This window comes from Eptatretus burgeri, chromosome 3 (assembly GCF_056783735.1).
Source record: "Eptatretus burgeri isolate ZD-2024b chromosome 3, Ebu_testis_v1, whole genome shotgun sequence".
NCBI lineage: Eukaryota > Metazoa > Chordata > Myxini > Myxiniformes > Myxinidae > Eptatretus > Eptatretus burgeri.
In genome coordinates, this window is record NC_140963.1 from 104873325 (window position 1) to 104895701 (window position 22377).

Genomic DNA, 22377 nt, shown 5'->3' on the forward strand with positions numbered 1-22377 from the left:
ATAAGGGTCCTGTAAATCAAGGTGTTTATGACGTAAACAAACAAATACGTGCCGTGTTTATGACGTAAACAAACAGACACATGCCGTGTTTATGACGTAAACAGACAGACACGTGCCGTGTTTATGATGTAAACAGACAGACACGTGCCGTGTTTATGACGTAAACAGACACGTGCCGTGTTTATGACGTAAACAGACACGTGCCGTGTTTATGACGTAAACAGACACGTGCCGTTTATATTAAACACCAAATAAATTGAACTGAGCTTATTCAGAAACGTCATTTGGAAACGGCCTGTTTGGTCGCCTTGTTGAAATAGTTCGCGACAGTGCTTTCGGTAAATGTTTGACTTTGCCCCCCCCCCCTTCCGGATTCGGAAACTAGTGCCTCCTTTAGAGATATTTCTAGAGATTCGGATGTCATCGACTCTAACGGGTAATCTAAAAGATAATAATATAAACTTCTACAAGAATGCGTCATTCAAAAGGATAACCTCGTGATATTTTACGTTTGCGGTGTTGATTCGGATAATCTCGCGATATTTTAGTTTTGCGGCGTTCATTCGGATAATCTCGCGATGTTTTGACTTGCGTCATTCGCCAGGGTAATGTCGCGATATTTTGCGTTGCGTCATTCGCCAGGGTAATCTCGCGATAGTTTGCGTTGCGTCATTCGCCAGGGTAATCTCGCGATAGTTTGAGTTGCGTCATTCGCCAGGGTAATCTCGCGATATTTGTTCTTTTTACCATTCTCTGTGGTGACCTGTGTGGGTTTATTCCGATAATTTCCTCACCCAACCGCTCTCAGCCCTTTTCAAAGTAAGGCAGAACATTTGAGTTTGCTCTCCGAGCCGCTTATTTGACCATTGTATGAGTGATGAGGTGGTTGTGATTTACGGTTGTCCGTGTTCGGCCTGCGCGCCATGAGTCTTCACCATCGTGATAAAGGATAAAATGGTCCGTGTTCATGTTCCGTGGTGATCTCGCCTCGTACTCCTGATTCATTGTCTTTGGAAGTTTTGTTTTTTTTCTTTGTTTTGTTGAATTAATATTCAATCTGAGTGATTTAGTAATACACATTTGCTTTTATTATACAAATTGTACGCAAGAGTTGTGAAGAAAACCCTCCCCCGCCATTGATATATGTAGAAATATATATAATTATATATATATATATATATATATATATATATATATATATATATGTATGAACCGTCGTTTCAAAATTTTTTTCTTTATTTTAACTTTCCCAATACAGTGTACGGTTTGTTTTTTTGTACTTTATTTATATTGTGTGTATTACTAGCTCACGTGGACTTAGGTCAGGTGAGCTTATGAGATCGAGCAGTGAGTCCGTCAGTCGATGAGTCCGTAAACAGTTCAGTCATTATCGCTTGAACCAAACACGCGACTTTGATGAAACTTGGCCACAAGCTTCTTATCTGATGTCAAACGGAGATGTATTGACCGCATCAAAATCTGTGCTCATTAAGGGGTCTTTTTGACCCCCTAACCCCCCCCCCCAAAAAAAATAGGTATTTGCTCTCTTCTCTGAAACTACACATGATTGCCATGAAATTTGACCACAACCTTCATTACCAAAGTTTGTTCACAGCATTCAAAAAAAAAAAAAGGTCTTAGGGGGTCTGCAGAAGGGGGGGGGGTCGGTTGATGACTTTTCCTTCTGATCCAGGTGAGCTTCACGTGGCCCTATTTTTTTTTTTTTTTTTTTTTTTGGTGATTAACTAACTGATATACCCATCAAGTTCGTTACAGGTTTGGCATTGTATAAGATGGGAAAGCCACAGAACAACAACTCCCTCAAGGCAATCAACATTTTATATACAAGTGGCTGCAGGTTTGCATCATGTTTCTGACTGTGAGGCTGTGCCACTGGTGCAGTGCCCCCAGTAGATTAAAGCAGGAATTGAGAATTTGTTCAGGTACCCGTGTGTGAATTTGTTCAGGGTACCTGTGTGTGAATTTGTTCACGGTACCTGTGTGTGAATTTGTTCGGGGTACCTGTGTGTGAATTTGTTCGGGGTACCTGTGTGTGAATTTGTTCGGGGTACCTGTGTGTGAATTTGTTCAGGGTACCTGTGTGTGAATTTGTTCAGGTACCCGTGTGTGAATTTGTTCAGGTACCCGTGTGTGAATTTGTTCACGGTACCTGTGTGTGAATTTGTTCACGGTACCTGTGTGTGAATTTGTTCACGGTACCTGTGTGTGAATTTGTTCAGGGTACCTGTGTGTGAATTTGTTCGGGGTACCTGTGTGTGAATTTGTTCACGGTACCTGTGTGTGAATTTGTTCAGGGTACCCGTGTGTGAATTTGTTCAGGATACCCGTGTGTGAATTTGTTCAGGGTACCTGTGTGTGAATTTGTTCGGGTACCTGTGTGTGAATTTGTTCAGGGTACCTGTGTGTGAATTTGTTCAGGATACCCGTGTGTGAATTTGTTCAGGGTACCCGTGTGTGAATTTGTTCAGGATACCCGTGTGTGAATTTGTTCAGGGTACCCGTGTGTGAATTTCTTCGGGTACCCGTGTGTGAATTTGTTCGGGTAACCGTGTGTGAATTTGTTCGGGTACCTGTGTGTGAATTTGTTCAGGGTACCCGTGTGTGAATTTGTTCAGGGTACCCATGTGTGAATTTGTTCGGGGTACCTGTGTGTGAATTTGTTCAGGGTACCCGTGTGTGAATTTGTTCAGGGTACCCGTGTGTGAATTTGTTCGGGTACCCGTGTGTGAATTTGTTCGGGTAACCGTGTGTGAATTTGTTCGGGTACCTGTGTGTGAATTTGTTCGGGTACCTGTGTGTGAATTTGTTCGGGTACCTGTGTGTGAATTTGTTCAGGGTACCCGTGTGTGAATTTGTTCAGGGTACCCGTGTGTGAATTTGTTCAGGGTACCCGTGTGTGAATTTGTTCAGGGTACCCGTGTGTGAATTTGTTCAGGGTACCCGTGTGTGAATTTGTTCAGGGTACCCGTGTGTGAATTTGTTCAGGGTACCCGTGTGTGAATTTGTTCAGGGTACCCGTGTGTGAATTTGTTCAGGGTACCCGTGTGTGAATTTGTTCAGGGTACCCGTGTGTGAATTTGTTCAGGGTACCCGTGTGTGAATTTGTTCAGGGTACCCGTGTGTGAATTTGTTCAGGGTACCCGTGTGTGAATTTGTTCAGGGTACCCGTGTGTGAATTTGTTCAGGGTACCCGTGTGTGAATTTGTTCAGGGTACCCGTGTGTGAATTTGTTCAGGGTACCCGTGTGTGAATTTGTTCAGGGTACCCGTGTGTGAATTTGTTCAGGGTACCCGTGTGTGAATTTGTTCAGGGTACTCGCCTCTTTGTGCAAGACTTCCACCAACTAATAATGCTAACAAACGTGGAACCCAGTTAAACGTCCATGCGATGCACGGGGCACGCACATTGATGTTTCCCCTCGTATGTGAGACACCAGGTTGACAGTTTATAGTTAGACTGGGATTCATATCTTAGCTCAACAGCTCAGAGGTGAGTGCACCAATTAAAGTTTGGTGATGATATGCGATGTGTTTGCACAGAAGATTTTGTACGTAGAAAGACAAAAGGACAGACCACCATTTATTTATATATTGTAGAGTTGAGTAACCAACACAGCCAGTAGATATTGATGTTTTATGCATTTTTTACCCTCGCCGAAGGATTCGGAGTGGGTATTGCATTTGGGTCCGTTTGTCTCTGTCTGTCTGTCCGTCCGTTCGTTTGTTTGTCCGCACAGAACTTTCGTGTTTTTCTCTGCTTCGTGTTTTTCTCTGCTTCGTGTTTTTCTCCACAACCGCTTGTCGGATTGAGATGAAATTTTCACCATTGGTGCGACGACTCGTGTAGAATGTTTTAATGATGATTATGACATCATAGGTCACATGATGTGGTAGCCATATTGGAAAAACGGAAAAACTTTGGACCTCTGTATCTCTGAAACTGCACCAAGGAAAAAATAGAAACTTGGCACAAAGCAAGTACTCCTCATGGGGAATGAGTGTGATTTTTTTAAAATGATGTCATGGGTGCCTTCATTATGATGTCATAATTGCATATGTAGAACGCCACATCCAATAAGTATGAAAAATTTTAAGGGTCATCTCGGGATAAAATGGTCCACAGAAAAAAAAATTCATCACATAATCTGTCATGTGATGCGGCAGATGTATATATATATATATATATATATATATATATATATATAAATATATATATATATATATATATATATATATATATATATATATATATATATATATATATATATATATATATATATATATATACTGTATTTTTTTGAAAAACCTTCAAAAATCTTCTCTGAAGTGGCTGAACAGATCGAGGTGAAACTTTACATGTATGGCTTCCTGTCCAAGAGGAACAAAAGGTTCACACACATGATGTCATTGGTCACATGGTTTGGCAGTCATATTGGATTTACCCAAAAACCTATAAAAAATACACCACTCAAAAGATGTCCTGGCGAGGGCGTGCGATCTCTGATTGCTCTTTTTCTTTTTTTTCTTTTTTTTGCAGCCTGAACCAATATTTTAAATTTTAATTCTCATTCCATTTGCTCTGATAGATTCTAAACACCATTGAGCAAATATTTATGAGGGATTTCAAAGTCCTCTGTGGCGTTTACTTTCTTTTTCAGTGAGTTAACCTGATATTATCTGTGTGCCAAAGGATGGCAGATGATGAACAAAAAACAGACGTTGCTGCCTCAACCCCCAAGGAAAGTGACGAGGCCAGTGTTCAAGAGGATGAACCCAATGAACCCAATGAACCCAAAGTTGCACACAATGATGTGCTCCTCAATCACTGGTGTTGGGTAAGATACTTTCTTGTTTTTTTCACAACCTTTTCAGTGATGCACAATTTAATTCCACCTCAATTTTCCTTTTGTCAGATCTGCAGCTTGGGTTGCACATCTGAAGAAACCCTTTTGGAGCATCGTAAAGGCCAGAAACACAGAAAGGTAGGTGCTGAATTGTTCTCCAAACATTCTTTGGAGATTTGAAGCGCAACTGACAGGGAAAGTGATATTGAGAGAGTGGGGGAGGAAATCTACAATTTTGGAAAACTATAATAAGGATGATCCTGAAAACTCTTAAATTGGGGTGGTTTCCCAAAGAAAGAACGAAAGAAAGAAAATTACCCCCGTGAGGAAGTGATGGTCATCTCTGCGAGAAAATATATAGCCTCCTGAAGGTAGGGCAGTTTTTGCAAACTTTGAAGTCACGTGACGCGAAAACGAAAGCGAATATCGAAAATCCGGCCCGACCAAATTTAGATATTGTCCCATAGATTCATATGCCACAATAAAATTCAAGATTGCTTGAGAAATGTAGGAGATAGATTTTGAAAATTGTCATTTTCGCATTTTTTGCCAACTTTGAAGTCACGTGACACGAAAACGAAAGCGAGTATCGAAAATCCTGCCTGACCAAATTTAGATATTGTCCCATAGATTTCATATGCCACAATCAAATTCAAGATCGCTTGAGAAATGTAGGAGGCGATAGATTTTGAAAATCGTCATTTTCGCATGAAAATCGTCATTTTTCGCATTTTTTGCCAACTTTGAAGTCACGTGACACGAAAGCGAATATCGAAAATCCGGCCCGATCAAATTTAGATATTGTCCCATAGATTCATATGCCACAATCGAATTCAAGGTCGCTTGAGAAATGGCGGAGGAGATAGAATTTGAAAATCGTCATTTTCGTAACTTCAAAGGCCTCGTGACCTTGACCTTGACCTTCGGTGACCTTGAAAGTTATACCATCGTGTACGTCTCATCGACCTCTATCAGGATCACTAATGACCAGATCTCCCGCTTCAACTTCATTGTGAACGGACGGACAGATCGTCACCTCTCCTCTCAACACCAATATTATTAGGTCATGCTCGAAGAGATGACCTAAAAAGTACCAAACTCAAATCAGATTTAAAACAAGTTTAATGTAGTGTGCCACTGCAGACGACAACCGATTCCACCAGTTTTACTTTCTTACATGTCCATCACACAAGGTCAATCTTATTAAAAAATAAATATATATTCAGAATATTTTGTGATAAGGTCGACTCATAAAGTATGTTTCCGTTATAAACAAATCTTAACACAACAGGCTCAGTCAGTTTTGAATATATTACTTGCTGTTTTATAAAGAATTAGCAGTGCATTGGGACTTTCATGATATACATGGAAAATCGCACCAATGTCAACCTTGATTGTGTAATCCCTCACATCTCTTTGGTAAAGCTTGCATTATTTTTTACCTTCTGAGCTGTGCTCATTTGCTGTAATTTGGCACTTGCATTCCTGTTTTTAAAACATTTCTTGAGGAATAAATAAACTACTTATTTCGAAGTAGTAATAACACGGGCCTGTTGGGTAAGAGCATAATTGTGGGTGATGATGGGCCCTGAGTAGATGAACACTCCTGATGCAAAATTTATTAAAGATGCATGATATTGACATATCACTGATCCAAGAATCCAAACTTATTGCAACCTCAATTTTCACATGTGGATTCACAAACTACACTGCATTAAGACTAGACAGACCCAATTATAGAAGGGGTGCTGGAGCCCTCACCATCACACACAAAAACATCCTATTCCCCAACACAACTCACAATATAACGTCACTATCAGGTAACTATGGAAATTCCATGAAATGTAAAATGTGATTTCAACATTACCACATATCAGTTAAATATCATGGGAATTTAATATTGCCTACGATGTTCTCCCAAAATATGTTTGATTAAATCAACCCCCTCCCAAACACAAGTTCTCGACCCCCCTTCCCTCCCAACCCCAAGTCTTCCACTCTGCCCCTCCCAACCCCAAAGCCTCAAACCCCTCCCCTCCCAACCCCAAGTCCTTAACCCCCTACCCTTCCCTCCCCTCCCAACCCCAAGTCATCAACCAGACACAGGTGGACAGACAAGCGATGGAGGAACAGACACAGATGGGCAGACAAGCGCATTATTGTATCGATAATACTCCTGCCTTTTCTCCATCCAAATCACAATAGGCAAAATTCTCCACAACCTAATCAACATCTACATACCACCTCAAAACTCTTGTCCACCACAATTCCAACCATCCCTGAATATTCCCAGCTTATAGTTGCTGGTGACTTCAATGCCAAAGAACACCCTTCTTGGCTTTCCTCCCAAATAACTGATGAGAGGTCCCTTTATTTTGTATCAGTTAGAGGAACTGGTTATTCTCAATGATCATGACCCTCTTACAAGACTTGTGCAAAGATCAAATGACAATCCCACTTCTTCCTTCTTCTTCCTTCTTCTTCCTTCTTCTTCCTTCTTCTTCCTTCTTCTTCCTTCTTCTTCCTTCTTCTTCCTTCTTCTTCCTTCTTCTTCCTTCTTCTTCCTTCTTCTTCCTTCTTCTTCCTTCTTCTTCCTCCTTCTTCCTCCTTCTTCCTCCTTCTTCCTCCTTCTTCCTCCTTCTTCCTCCTTCTTCCTCCTTCCTCCTCCTTCCTCCTCCTTCCTCCTCCTTCTTCCTCCTTCTTCCTCCTTCTTCCTCCTTCCTCCTTCCTCCTCCTTCCTCCTCCTTCCTCCTCCTTCCTCCAGCTGACCCATTCTCACCATTACCTTCACGATTTCTTCCTACAACCTCCCATTCTCCAATCTTATCTAATCTTCAACAATCAATCAAAAAAAACAATTTTCTTTGTATCCTTCCGAACTATACACCTCCTGTAATCACGTGTCTCTCTCTACCCTCTTCCTGTTACTTTTCGTGAATCCATCAGCTTCACTCTGCATTTACTGTTCCAAATTCACCATATACCTCCACGATTTTACTTCAATCTTTCCTTTTCTGAATCTTATGCAATACTTATTTAAAAAATATATATATATATATAGATAAATAGTAAATTCACTTTTAACTATACACCTCCCATAACCACGTGGTTCTCCCGTTACCACATGATCTGTTTCCACCCTCTGCGTTTACCGATTCAAATTCCCCATTCACCTCACAATTTTTTTCTTCAACCTTTCCTTTACCTAATCTTATGCAATCTCTATCAAAAAAATAAAAATAATAATCTATCTATAATTCCAACAATGTGTGTGTGTGTGTGTGTGTGTGTGTATGTGTGTGTGTGTGTGTGTGTGTGTGTGTGTGTGTGTGTGTGTGTGTGTGTGTGTGTGTGTGTGTGTGTGTGTGTGTGTGTGTGTGTGTGTGTGTGTGTGTGTGTGTGCGCGTGTACGTGTGTGAGACCATTGTTTCTCGACAACCACTGGTCTGATCTAATTCAAACCTGCCAGGTATATTGCTGGGGCCCTGTGGATGTGCCTTTTCAAGGTTTGATATTAATCGGACAAGTGCTTCCCAAGTTATGGCCATTTATTTACCAACCAATGAAAGGACACGTTGCAACGTAGGCGTGGCTGCGTAGGCCGGTGTGCGGCCGGCCGATGATGACGTCACGTGCCGTGCCGGTTACGATGGGGATCGGTGCCTTAGTTACCGTGGCGTAGGAGTGGCAATTGTCAATAGCAGCGAATGTCATGGCAAGCAAAGACAGGGAGGTAAAGTTGATTTTAATTTTGATTTTAATTAACTCTGTGTGTGTAAGTATCACAGCAGTTGTTACTTCAATGCAAGCGATAATTCATGGAATGCATGTGAACATTCCGTACGGGCACGCACCTCTTCCGGATAGTGATGACAATGTATTCTAATAATTTCTCGATTTCTTATGCGCATTAATAGATAAACACAATGCCCCAATCCAGTCATCGTTTACGAGAGCGAAGGAATGGCCTGTGTGGTAGGCCTGGCTGCGTAGGCCGGTGCGCGGCCGGCCGACGATGACGTCACGTGCCGTGCCGGTTACGATGGGGATCGGTGCCTTAGTTACCGTGGCGTAGGAGTGGCAATTGTCAATGGCAGCAAATGTCATGGCAAGCAAAGACAGGGAGGTAAAGTTGATTTTAATTTTGATTTTAATTAACTCTGTGTAAGTATCACAGCAGTTGTTACTTCAATGCAAGCGATAATTCGTGGAATGCATGTGAACATTCCGAATGGGCACGCACCTCTTCCGGATAGTGATGACAATGTATTCTAATAATTTCTCGATTTCTTATGCGCATTAATAGATAAACACAATGCCCCAATCCAGTCGTCGTTTACGAGAGCGAAGGAACGGCCTGTGTGGTTGTTTCTGGCTCACGGTTTGAAAGTTAAAAAAAAAAAAATTGGGGGGGGGGTCGTTTGCACGTACGGGCATGCGAGAGCGAAGGAACGGCCTGTGTTATTTCTGGCTCGCAGTTTGAAAGTTTTTTTTTTCTTTTTTGCACGTACGTACTAGTATACAACTACGTATGTACTAGTTATTATCATCATAAAAACGATCTCTTATTATGCTTCATCTTCCTCTTTCACACTTGTCATTCTCATTACTGCGTCATAATTCACTACTCTTTTTCTATTTCAACAGACTGCTCTCAATTCGACCTTTCCTTCATACCTTGTCTAAAGAATCCAACTGTTACAACGTTTCTTCTCTCCATTCTCTGAATTCGCCTTTATTGCATCTTTCAAGAAATGTCTTTAGTCTCATTTCCGAACTAAAAATGAAATAAATGCCCAGTTTGCTTTGCATGTTCGCTTTCCTTCAATCATCTTTTTTTTCCAACTTCAGTGGCAATTCACCCCTCTCACGTTCCTCCCTCTCAAAGCAACCATCAACTCTTTCCCCTCCAAGCTTCCCACTCACCTTTCTCAAAAACTTACCCCTCACCTTTCTCCCTCAACTCTCCCCACTCACCCTTCTCCCACCATTCACGCCCTCACTTACCCTTCTCAAAGTTGCCCCTCTCTCATCCACAAAGCTGGCTCCTTCCCCTGCCCTCTCTCCTCCATCTCATCACTGTATCCACTCAAATCCTCAACTGCCTTCTGCCCCCTCTCTTTGGACCTCCACCAGCCTTTTCTCCGCCTCATCCGGCCCCTCCCCGAGCTCTTCTGCAATCCCCCACACTCTTTCAACAACTCTCCTTACCTCCCCCCCCCTCCTCCTTTGTCCTACACTCCCACTCACCTCCACTCCCACTCACCTCCACTCCCCTGCACCCAAAGGCTCCTCCCCTCCATCTTCATTAATAGTGTGGACCTCAAATATCCGGGGCCTTCACTCAAACCTTACAGATCTTTCCATGCAGGTTGCAACTCACAAACCAGACATAATCTGCCTAACAGAAACTTTCCTCCCTCAAGACATCTCTGACTCCCAAATATCTCTCCCTGGTTACTCCCTCCTCCGGTATGACAGACCTGAGCCTCGTCCTGGTGGAGGAGTTGCTCTGTTCATCAAAGACTCAATTCTTCACTCTCCACGCACTGCCTTTACTCCCCCACATCCCCAGGAATACCTCTGGCTATGGCTTCCCCTCCTCTCCCATCTCATGTTTATATGTGTGCTGTACCGTCCACCAAACAGTGATGACTCCATTTACACCTCACCATCCGAAAACATGGACCAACTTCTATCCTCTAATCCAAACTCTCTCTTCCTCATATGTGGTGACTTCAATTGTCTTCATGCCAGTTGGCTGGGTGTGGCTACCTCTCTCACCTGCCATGGCACTTCAGCAAAAGACTTCTGTGACTCATTGGGACTGACTCAATCAGTAAACTTCCCGACCCAGATCTCAACCAACCGTACTCCATCTCTTCTGGATCTGATTTTGGAATATTTCCCAGAAAATATCTGCTGTTCTTCCTCCGATCCAATCAGTTCTTCTGACCACGTGCTTGTCAAAGTAAACATCTCTCTGGCTGTTATTAGAGAACCACCTCAGTACCGTCGTATCTGGATTTGGACAATCACCAAAATTAAATAAATTCGTCCTCATCATTCACCCAACCTGTCCACCATGTTTCGGCTGAATCAGTCTTCAACTTTTTTGAGATATCGTGCTCGATATTGTTTTTGGCCCGATCTTTCAATGGAAAAGAATCACTTTAAAATTCTGGTATCCGGATCCGGACCTTCACCAAAATCTAATCAGTTCGTTCTTGTAACACACCAAACCTGCCCAACAAATTTTATCCGAATCCATCCACAACTTTTTGAGATATCCTGCACGCAAACAAACAAACAGACAGACAGGTGAAAGCATAACCTCCTTCCACCCTCGGTGGCAGAGGTAAATAGAATGGCGCTCTGTAGAGCGCATTCCTCCACCAGGCTGAACAGTTTACGTTTTGTATCCCACTGATATGCCAAATCTCCATCCATACCCGAACCAAAATCTAGTCAATTTGACCTTATCACACACCCAACATGTCCACCAAGTTTCATCCAAATTCGTTCACAACTTTTTGAGATGTCCTGCACACAAACAAACAAGGACACAGACAGGGGTGAAAATATAACCTCCATCCACCCTTGGTGGTGAAGGTGAAGATCTACAAATGTCAATAACGTCCACACTGAATCAAAATACTCCCAATCCACTGCCATAAAAAATGCGAGGTATGCAGTTTTATACAGGCATCATGCGCTGCTTCACATTCCTGCAACTTTTTTTTATTAAACTACCCCTTCCCCCATCCATCCTCCCCCACCCCCCCCCGCAAATCAGACATTCAAAAATAAGATTCTATGCTCATTATGACTCCAACATATTCAACAATATCCCTACTTCTCTTCCTCCCCCCCTAAAACGACCAATCAAAATAATGTCCGTATTCACCGAAGCATCACCTCAATGCAAAACCACACCCCGAACAACATCCTCATTGCCCCTTCTCCCAACGTACACAACACCGAATCAGCTGTCTGGAGAAATGAGAGTGTACCTTGCTAAATTGCACTTTTGTCACCACCCATCCCTCCAACACTACTAACACAGGATTTGCTTTGCTTTCCTCATTCACTCTGCTCTCTCATAACAACCTTGCTCTCTGACCGCACTATCTCCATAATTGTTGATGGTTCAACATCTCTCTCCTTCCTGATAAACAGCAGTCCTCATGTTTCTATCCTGTCTCCAACACTCAAAAACATCAATGACCTTTCTTCTACAAATAACCAATGCACTCGTAAGCTGATGACTCAACATTACATTCCTTCATGTTTTTCACATCTTCTCTATCTTCCCTCGCTCAATCTATATATTGTCTCATCACAGCCACTTCCTTAAATTCGGATTTGGACAAGATCTCCCAGTGGGACAAATGTAATCAAGATAAGTTTAATGCTTCTGAAACTAAATTTCTTCCAATCTCTCTCTCTAAAACTCCTCTCAATTCTCCAATGTTCTTTGAAAGCTTCACAATTACACCATGTGATACGATAAACCTACAAGGTATCACTCCAACATCAAATTTATCATGGAATCCATACATTACGGCAATACCTAAGTTTGCCTCGAAGAAACTCGGAGTCCTGTTCAGATGTCGAAGATTCATCTCCTCTGAACAGTTGCTTCAACGACATAAAGGATTGATTCATCATTGTCTAGAGTACTGCTCTCACATCTGGGGAGGCTCTGGTTCCACATACTTACTGGATGGAATTGAATCCAAAGTAATCTGACTTCTCAACTCTCCCAATCGTGCCTCAAAACTCGACCCATTCAAATTACACTGCGGAGTTGGCTCTCTTTCTCTTTTCTGCAGATATTACTTCGGTTTCTGCTCCCGAGATCTTGCTGTTTGTGTACCTCTGCCGTTAGCGAGACTACAAAATACTCGACAAGCCACCACATCACATGATTATTGTTTGGCCATGGGCAACTCAAGGGTGGGCTGTTGTGATGTTTGTTTCTTCCCCTTCACTACCAAACCCTGGAACTCTTTACCCCCTCATGTATTTACAAACACTTATGACCTTCCCTTTTTCAAAAAGCAGATTTTTTTTAACTTCCTGAAAAACTCGTCGACTTCTCTCATGCTTCACTTTTCTACCGATACAGTTCTTTTATATAAGGCCTGGGCTCAATGAGGACAGAATAGTCTGATTGGAGCCTTCAACATAAAAAAAACCCACCATCCCCGCAATGCAGCACTATTCCACACAACATAGCCCACTTACTCACCACATGCCTTGCACTCACTCAACACACTTGAATGTCGTCAATCCTTTAACATTACTTCCACCAAAGATCTCTTGGAGTGATGAAGGTAAGGCGAAGGAGATCGGTGACATTTAAGTCGTTCTTCATTGTGTCCTTTGTGGCACTCACCACTTTAGATGACAAAGGTTTTGATTTTTTTTCCTTATTTGGAAAAAACTATTCCCTTTAAATTATTTTCTTGCTCTTCCATGAGCCTTGCTCTTGTGGAGGAAGAAAAACAACAAGCCATCATCTCCACCAGTTGTACAACAGGCTTGAAAGATGATGCACCCAAAACAGGCATTCCCAATTTTGCACATCAGTTGACACCATGATGACCCCTTGCACTGCAGTACATTGTAAACTTGGTTGTAATTTATATTGTTTTGTCGGCCAACTCAGCACAGCTCTATTATACGGTGTTGATGGAAAAATTGCATTGGTTAAACGACATCTTTGAGTGGCAAAATACAACTAATTGTCGAAAAACTTTTTTTTTGAAAACGAGTTTTATAGACTTTAGTACGTGTGTGTGTGTGTGTGTGTGTGTGTGTGTGTGTGTGTGTGTGTGTGTGTGTGTGTGTGTGTGTGTGTGTGTGTGTGTGTGTGTGTGTGTGTGTGTGTGTGTTTTTTTTAGTGGGGGTGGGGGGGAGTGGTGAGGAGCAAAGGTGATGGCAGGTGGCAAGATGCTGGATTGGTAGAGAAAGCTGCTTCTAAGAATATTTATAATTTTTAAATATCTGAAAAGAGCTTTCTTCCAATTTGCTGTTCAAGTGCTTCCCAGAACTTGAATTGTCATGTCACAACCAGCATTTTTTTTCTTCTCCATTTGTAAACTGTTTGTTTTACAAAAGTGGATCAATTAGTAAAAGCACTTTTCTTTTCCTTTACATTAAGAAGGCTCCAATAAAAAAACCTAATCTAGATCACACAGATAACCTTTTAACTCACAAAACACCAACAACCAATTTTTGTCACAACCACATGATGTCACTTATTGCAAGCAAAAAAACAAAATGGCAGCATTGATACCCATCTGCACGAATTAGCAACATTCGCTTGTTCTGGTTCCTAAAACATTGCTCCAAGTGTTAAATCTCCACAAAGGCTTGTTGACTTAAAGTTGTGAAGTTAAAGGAATCTTCAGAATTTTTATACTTTTTGCTGACGCCTTGCCAATTGTTGTTCGGATTAGGGTTGCCTTAGTTTGTTGTTTGTTCCGTTTACTATCCCCATGTGTTTTGAAAAAAAAATACATGATATTGTAATCACCTCCGTCTGTCTCTATCTGTCTGTCTGTCTCATGCTATTTCCTCCAAAATGATTGGGCAGAAATTCACCAAACTTGGTAGCTATGGTCACCACATTGGCAAGATGGTGTAAGAGTCGTGTCGCATTTGGCACTGCCCGGAGTGGCGGGGTCAAAAATTTAGAATTCCGGAAATTGCAATTATGGGCAGATTTTTTAATGACACTTTGCATATCCATTCAACTTGTGGGGACACATGGAACATGTAATTATTTCTTTGAATTTGATCCCCGGTTCATTCCTAGGGATAAATTTTAACTCAACATTCATTCCTGGTGGAAGTTTTTGCCTCTTTCAACCTTGCTCAAGGTGGGAAGCATGGGGATTTGCGTTGGCATGCCATCAACTTGGTTTTTGTTATTTTTGTCTTGGGATTGTTGTTGTTCTATAACCTTCCCACTCTGTCATATCAGGAAGGAAAATAAATATGCCATCATATCAAGACTGGTATATCAACATTATGGATGGCGCTTCTGGCACATCACAGGATTGGTGTTGGTGTTGTTCTTTCGCCTTCCCATCTTATTTCATACCATCGTATAACCTCTCCTTGGGTACACATAATGTATGACAAAGCTGCATGTCTGTGGATTTAAAAGATCATCAAAAATAATTAGAACTTTTTGGAAAAGTAGAGGTAGCATTGGGTGAGCCATGGGAATGGAGTCCTTTTCTTAGCAACACGGATTTGGTCTGCTGAATGGGACTGCCACATTTCTCATTTGATCCTGATCTCCTCCCTTCTGTCTTGCATCTTCTTAGACTTTTTGAAAAGTCTTTACAAGACATGATCCTGATATGTATTAAAGTGATTAGTGCGGTATATAAGAACGATTACACAATATATACAAAACTTTTTACATGGAGGTTGTTAAAATCTCAGTAGTAGAATATATATATATATATATATATATATATATATATATATATATATATATATATATATATATATATATATATATATATATATATATATATATATATATATATATATGTGTATGTGTACAGTGGGGAGAACAGGTATTTGATACACTGCCGATTTTGCAGTTTTTCCCACTTAAAAAGCACGTAGAGGTCTGTAATTTTTATCATAGGTACACTTCAACTGTGAAAGACGGAATCCAAAACAAAAATCCTGAAAAATCACATTGTATGATTTTAAAATAATTAATTTGCATTTTATTGCATGAAATAAGTATTTGATCACCTACCAACCAGTAAGAATTCCGGCTGTCACAGACCTGTTATTCGTTTTGTCTTTAAGAAGCCCTCCCATTCTCCACTCATTACCTGTATTAACTGCACCTGTTTGAACTCGTTATTTGCATAAAAGACAGCTGTCCACACTCAATCAATCTTATTCCAACCTCTCCACAATGGGCAAGACCAGAGAGCTGTCTAAGGACATCAGGGACAAAATTGTGGACTTGCACAAGGCTGGGATGGGCTACAGGACAATAGGCAAGCAGCTTGGTGAGAAGGCAACAACTGTTGGCGCAATTATTAGAAAATGGAAGAAGTTCAAGATAACAGTCAATCTCCCTCGGTCTGGGGCTCCATGCAAGATCTCACCTCGTGGAGCCTCAATGATCATCAGAAAGGTGAGCGATCAGCCCAGAACTACACGGCAGGACCTGGTCAATGACCTGAAGAGAGCTGGGACCACAGTATCAAAGAAAACCACAAGTAACACACTACGCCATCATGGATTAAAATCCTGCAGCGCACGCAAGGTCCCTCTGCTCAAGCCAGCGCATGTCCAGGCCCGTCTGAAGTTTGCCAATGACCATCTGGATGATCCAGAGGAGGAATGGGAGAAGGTCATGTGGTCTGATGAGACCAAAATAGAGCTTTTTGTTTTAAACTCCACTCGCCGTGTTTGGAGGAAGAAGAAGGATGAATACAACCCCAAGAACACCATCCTAACCGTGAAGCATGGAGGTGGAAACGTCACTCTTTGGGGATGCTTTTCTGCAAAGGGGACAGGACGACTGCACCGTATTGAGGGGAGGATGGATGGGGCCATGTATCTCGAGATCTTTGCCAACAACCTCCTTCCCTCAACAGAACATTGAAGATGGGGCGTAGCTGGGTCTTCCAGCATGACAACGACCCGAAACACACAGCCAGGGCAACTAAGGAGTGGCTCCATAAGAAGAATTTCAAAGTCCTGGAGTGGCCTAGCCAGTCTCCAGACCTGAACCCAATAGAAAATCTTTGGAGGGAGCTGAAAGTCTGTGTTGCCCAGCGACAGCCCCGAAACCTGAAGGATCTGGAGAAGATCTGCATGGAGGAGTGGGCCAAAATCCCTGCTGCAGTCTGTGTAAACCTGGTTAAGAACTTTAGGAAACGACTGATCTCTGTAATTGCAAACAAAGGTTTCTGTACCAAATATTAAGTTCTGTTTTTCTGATGTATCAAATACTTATTTCATGCAATAAAATGCAAATTATTTTAAAATCATACAATGTGATTTTCAGGATTTTTGTTTTAGATTCCGTCATTCACAGTTGAAGTGTACCTATGATGTAAATTACAGACCTCTCCGTACTTTGTAAGTGGGAAAACCTGCAAAACCGGCAGTGTATCAAATACTTGTTCTCCCCACTGTGTGTGTATGTATGTATGTATATATATATATATATATATATATATATATATATATATATATATATATATATATATATATATATATATATATATATATATATATATATATATATAACGAGAAAGAGGGGGAGAACCTTTACAACACAAGTTATTCGAATTTTTTGCATGCTTGATGATTCAACATCGAAAGGTGCTTTTACTTATTGACTCGCAATTGTTTTACTTCCTCATCGATTGAATTTTAATCTCGTGAATGAGGTATAAGTTTTGATTGCTGTCATTTGCATGACAGACCATTGAGGGGACTGTTTAGTAATGAATGTAGTTGCCTCCCAAAACTGCATATTTGTTGTTTTTCTTTTTTGATGTTCCCTTCTTCATCTGTGCTGAAGAAGGGGATATTTTGATGGAGTCTTATGAAAGGTTGCTGGCACTACTTGCCTTGCAATAACAGAGTGTTTCCAGTGTTTCATTACAGTGGCGACAGATAATCACTAAACTCTCCTGCTTGTTTTTTTTCCCCCGGAATTGATGAAATTCCTTGGGGAAAACTTTCCAGGCCGAGGCAGCATTGGGACTCGGCGGTGAGTAAGACAGGATTATACAATCTTGTCGACTCGTGTGACTTTGTTGCACGACTTACTTTAGATAACTTGTTTTCTGGAACTTGTTTTGTGTTTCTGCCTGCAAGCCATGGCAATGGTTGAGTGCTGACTAAAATACAAACGCGCTGTCACACAGCTATACGTCTTACACTGGGACGTCACTTGCCACACAAATGTTGTCACAAAAGCTTGCGTATGATGTGCCCATAAGTGGATATTCCACGTAAGCTGTGCAACCAACGTTACGTATTATACCGTGACGTACTGTGATGACATTCAAATATGGACTCAAGCCTGACTTGTGCCTGATGCCAAGAGCTTTTGAGGCTACGTTTTCACTCATTGGGCACCACGTACACTTTTGCATTCAATAAATGCACACACCGAACCAAGCTAACGGCTCTTGGCAGGACTTGCAGGCAGAATCGTTGCACCTTTTGCAGAAATACAGTACATTATGCTTTCAGAGAGCACGCTTTCTGCCATTTCGAAGTGATCACAAAGACGATCGCTTAAATCAAGTGCTTCCTTTTTCGGAATGCTCCACGTACATTTCTGCTGTTCACATAAGGCAAATGAACATCCTAATTTATGGTTTAATAAGGCAATATATTACTGTGAACATGTTTGTTTAAATCTCGTTTAATCTCCTTTGTTGTTGTCATATATCTGTGCATTCTTTTGAACCTGTATATAATATCATTGCCAATGTCGAGAAACATTTTCCTTTGATGCATGTTTAATAATTTGGTGTTGGAAATATATATTTTTTTTCATTGGTGAATTTGATTGTTGAAGTGGTAAGTATTTAGCAAGCCACATTTTTGTTGCAGGAGGGAAATTGAACAATTCTGACTGTCTTCATTTTCCCCACCAATGCTATGATTTCCACTTTTCTCACCTCATTTTTTTACCTCCTAACTTCCCTTCTCTTTTTTCCATTCACTTCCATACTCTCCCTTCTCTCTCAAGTTTTTGTCACAACTTACACCTCCCACACTTGTGCATCCACTGGTGTGGATTCCAATTTGGTTTCGGGATCCCATTGGTGAAGCTATGTCTCGTCATTAGTTCTCAGAAGGATGATTGAAGTCTGCGAAACTTCCTTAAACTGTTTGACAAGCTTGAAAAATGATGGCCATTGTTTTGATCTTGACTGCTGAAGTTTGTGGGGACACATCTTGCTGGTATCTTGGGCAAGTCCAAGTGTTCACAGATGACAGTGAAAACCATGCCATGAGAAATTATATGGTCTCTGCTTATTTTGGCGACCATAACATGACAATCCTCCATGATTAATGCATTAACCTGAGCAACAGTTTGTGGGTTGATTGCATCTGTCAGCCATCTTGACGTGGGGTCATCTTGGAAGGACTAGTATCCACACTTTGTCAGTCGTCCAATTTGCTCCAGTGGAATACGAGGGTTGTCCTTCAAATAAATTCAAAATTTACGGTTAACTATCTTTTTGTGGAGCTGTTACCTTCGCATAAATATTTGACACCATTGCTCAATTTTTTTTCTTTGTATAATCCAGAGGTTTGCCATGTCATAACTGTATGATGTGGCAAACTTCTGAATTATACTCTGAAACAACAAACAATGTAACATCAGTGAAACTCATTGCACATCTCAAACGTACGTGAAAGATTATATTGAGCAAAACACCGCAGCTCTTGGGTGCCAACAAATACCCCGTCCCTAGAACTTTTTGAATGACAATCGTATGTTTTCCACTTTTGAAATGAAGGAATTTGTTCAAATATTTGATGTTGCCACTCAGCATACATTATCACATGAGATGAGAGATAATTTGGTGAACTGTTTAATTTTCATTCTTTTGCAGACAAAAACAAACCACAGGAAAGCAAGACGCAGACTTTACCAGATCAGCCAAAAAATGCTTCCATGAAAGAAGCTGTAAAAGGTCAGTGAAAAAAAAAGTTTTGTGCTGCCCGATGTTGTCATTTTCCTTACTTGTCTTTTTTTTCAAGGTTTTTCGTGACATAATTATACTGTTTCTACTTTTTTAACATCTTATCATTGATGTTCTTTCTGTCATTGTTACCTCTGTCACCGAAGTTAGATCGGTAGAAGTTGGGTCGGTGACAAGAACAAGCCGGTTTGATTTTGGTTAAGATCCAGAGGCAGATTCGGCTCATGAATCGGTGGGATACAAAATGTAAACTGTTCAGCCTGGCAGAGGTATACGCTCCACCGAGTGCTGTTCTAGTTGATGATTACATTTTATTCATAAAATATCATCACTTCCACTGCAACAATTTCCATGCCTTTTAGAGTAGTTCCAACATGCTAGCTGTTTCTTCCGTAATTGTATTTAGTGATGGTACGAGTGAAAAATACAAATAAAATATAATGAGTTCACTTACAAGTAACTTCAACACAAGAGGAGGCCACTCGGCCCATCAAAGCCTGTGCTCTAGTTGTTTGTGCATGCTCTATCCTTCATAAATGCTGACCATCAAGCAAGGAAGCAGCATGTACCGTTTTTAGTCTTGCTACGACAGCCTGGGTTTGAACAGCTGACCTCCCAGACTCAGAGTGGACGCTCAAACTCTTATGCCACCGAGTCTGAGTAGTACTGTTGGGGAGAGAGAGAGAGCCTGTCATTCTGTTGAATGGAGGGAACATGCATTTCTGCAGCTTTCAGAACATGGCAAATAAAGCAAGACACCACTCAATCACACAGTTGTATTCCGGAATGCGTGATGGGGCGATATGGATCTAATGGAAAATAATGGCAATAACGGGGTTTTGTTTGCAGACAGGCCCCACCCCACCCCTCCCCCAAATACAGTGCATGCTATTTGGACCATAATAATACTGATGATTTTATCTTGTACAAGTAGACAACCTGGTTCCACCAGGCTGTTGTGAAGGAATTTGACACCAAAAGTGTGGAATATTTTGGGAGTTTGCTGAGAATGTCCTCACAGAAATTTGCAGACAACAGCAGGGACTCGCAAAAATTCCACGTAATGTGAAATATTACTTCAATTCTTCAACCCCTCTTCCACCCCCCCTCCCAACACAAAGTGCTCAACCCTAAGTATTCAAACTTGTGAAAAGCTCTCTGTCCCCTCCCATCCCAACTCTGTCTTCTCCTCCACATTTCTTCTTGAAGTCCTCAACTCTCCCCTCCCAACTCCAAGTCCACATCATAGTCACTCACTGTTAAGACTGCTGAGGTTTCTCGTTGAAGTAAATATAATAGCCAAAAAGGTAATTACACGTTGGATGGAATTGACAGAATAGTTTGTGATTATATTGTTGCGGGCCGGGGGTCGGGTGAGAAGAGCACTTGGTGGAGGAAGCTATCTTGGTTCCCACCAGACTCCCCGGAATTGTTGGCCGTCGCACATGGATAATTCCGTGACGCTGCAAGTCGCTTAACTGTCCGTGGACGCCAATAACTCATCCGCGTGACCTCAGGTCCCCCCGTCTATGGGTTAATCGGGTTACCTAATTAATCACGTGGTTTGATTACCGGGGAACAGCCCTCGGTACGCCTTGTTCGAACCGGATCACTCTACCGGATCGGATGCAGCCGAGCGACACTGCCAAAGATGTACCGGCTAAAAGGAATGGACCATTGGGAATAAAGCCCCGGCTCATCGAGGATTCAGACCATGCTGGATCAATGAAAGAAACCACAAAGACGAGCTGGGAACATTCCTAATAATAATTTATTAAAAGTCAACTTACAAAGGGGACACAGAGCAGACTTAGTGCGAAAATAAAAACAATAATAACAATAACGATCTTCTGCGGTCTTACTGAAGCAGACAGGCACCAGCGCGCGCGCGCTGGTGCCTCACGCACTCGCACTCGCACTCACACACACACACAACCCGATGAAGAGGAAGTTTTGAACCAGGAAGGGAAAGGAGTTGAGGCTACGTTCTCTGTACCTTTGTGCTTCATAGCACGACGCGCAACCAATTCGTTTCGGGGGGGGGAGGGATGCTCCGTGGTGCAGTGCCTGGCAGTGGGCGCGTTGTCTCTGGCTTCAGCCGCGCGTGTAGAGACTGTGTTCGGAAAGGAGGAGCTTGAGTCGAGAAGGGGCGGAGTCCAGAGTGAGGATGGGGTGGCGGGACCAGGTAGGCGGGTGGGGTCGACGTCGTGTGGACGGAGTCTAGGATGCGGAGTCAGTGCAGCAGGAGGCGTGTCGTGGCGGTGTCGACTTGGCGAGGTGAGAGCGGGAGAGAGGCGGCGAAAGAGCAAGAGCGGCAAGAGAGAGGGTGGAGGGACTGCTCCGACCTTTATAGCACTTGCAGGTCTGGTGGAGGGGCCATACCGAATCGAAACGTCATCACCTGAATTGGGCGCTCCGATTTGCCCCGACCCCTCACGTGTCCCACCAACTTGGGCCAGAAACCACCTCACTTTGTTTCCAGCAAGGCCATCCCAGACAGTGAACATATTTCGCTCCGACCCCACGACATGACACGAATCGCCCACACCGAAATTGGCACGCGAATCGTCCTGCAAAAACCCCCCGGCCGTGACCGGTCGAGGGTCCCGCATGCCCGCTCGGGCATTTGACGAGCATCGATCAACTCGCTTGCTCCGCGTGCACCAACGTGGTCCGCACTGTACATTCCCCGGCTTGATCGCAGCTTCACTGGCCGCAGAGACAAGAAGACGTTTACCATCCGTGGAGAATCCGCTGTTGCCAGCAAGGGCCGAAGGTACA

General features: G+C 42.3%; 1 protein-coding gene across 1 annotated transcript in view; it reads left to right on the forward strand.

Moving 5' to 3' along the window:
* The first annotated feature begins 668 nt into the window (after positions 1 to 668).
* The window catches only part of LOC147030578 (uncharacterized), a 263534-nt gene continuing 241825 nt past the window's right edge, over positions 669 to 22377 (forward strand). Inside the window, 5 exon segments of the mRNA XM_085872191.1 lie at positions 669 to 819; positions 4711 to 4855; positions 4934 to 5002; positions 17615 to 17639; positions 19507 to 19587. Of these exon segments, the coding sequence (XP_085728317.1) occupies positions 4712 to 4855; positions 4934 to 5002; positions 17615 to 17639; positions 19507 to 19587 (319 nt within the window). The 5' untranslated portion in view covers positions 669 to 819; position 4711.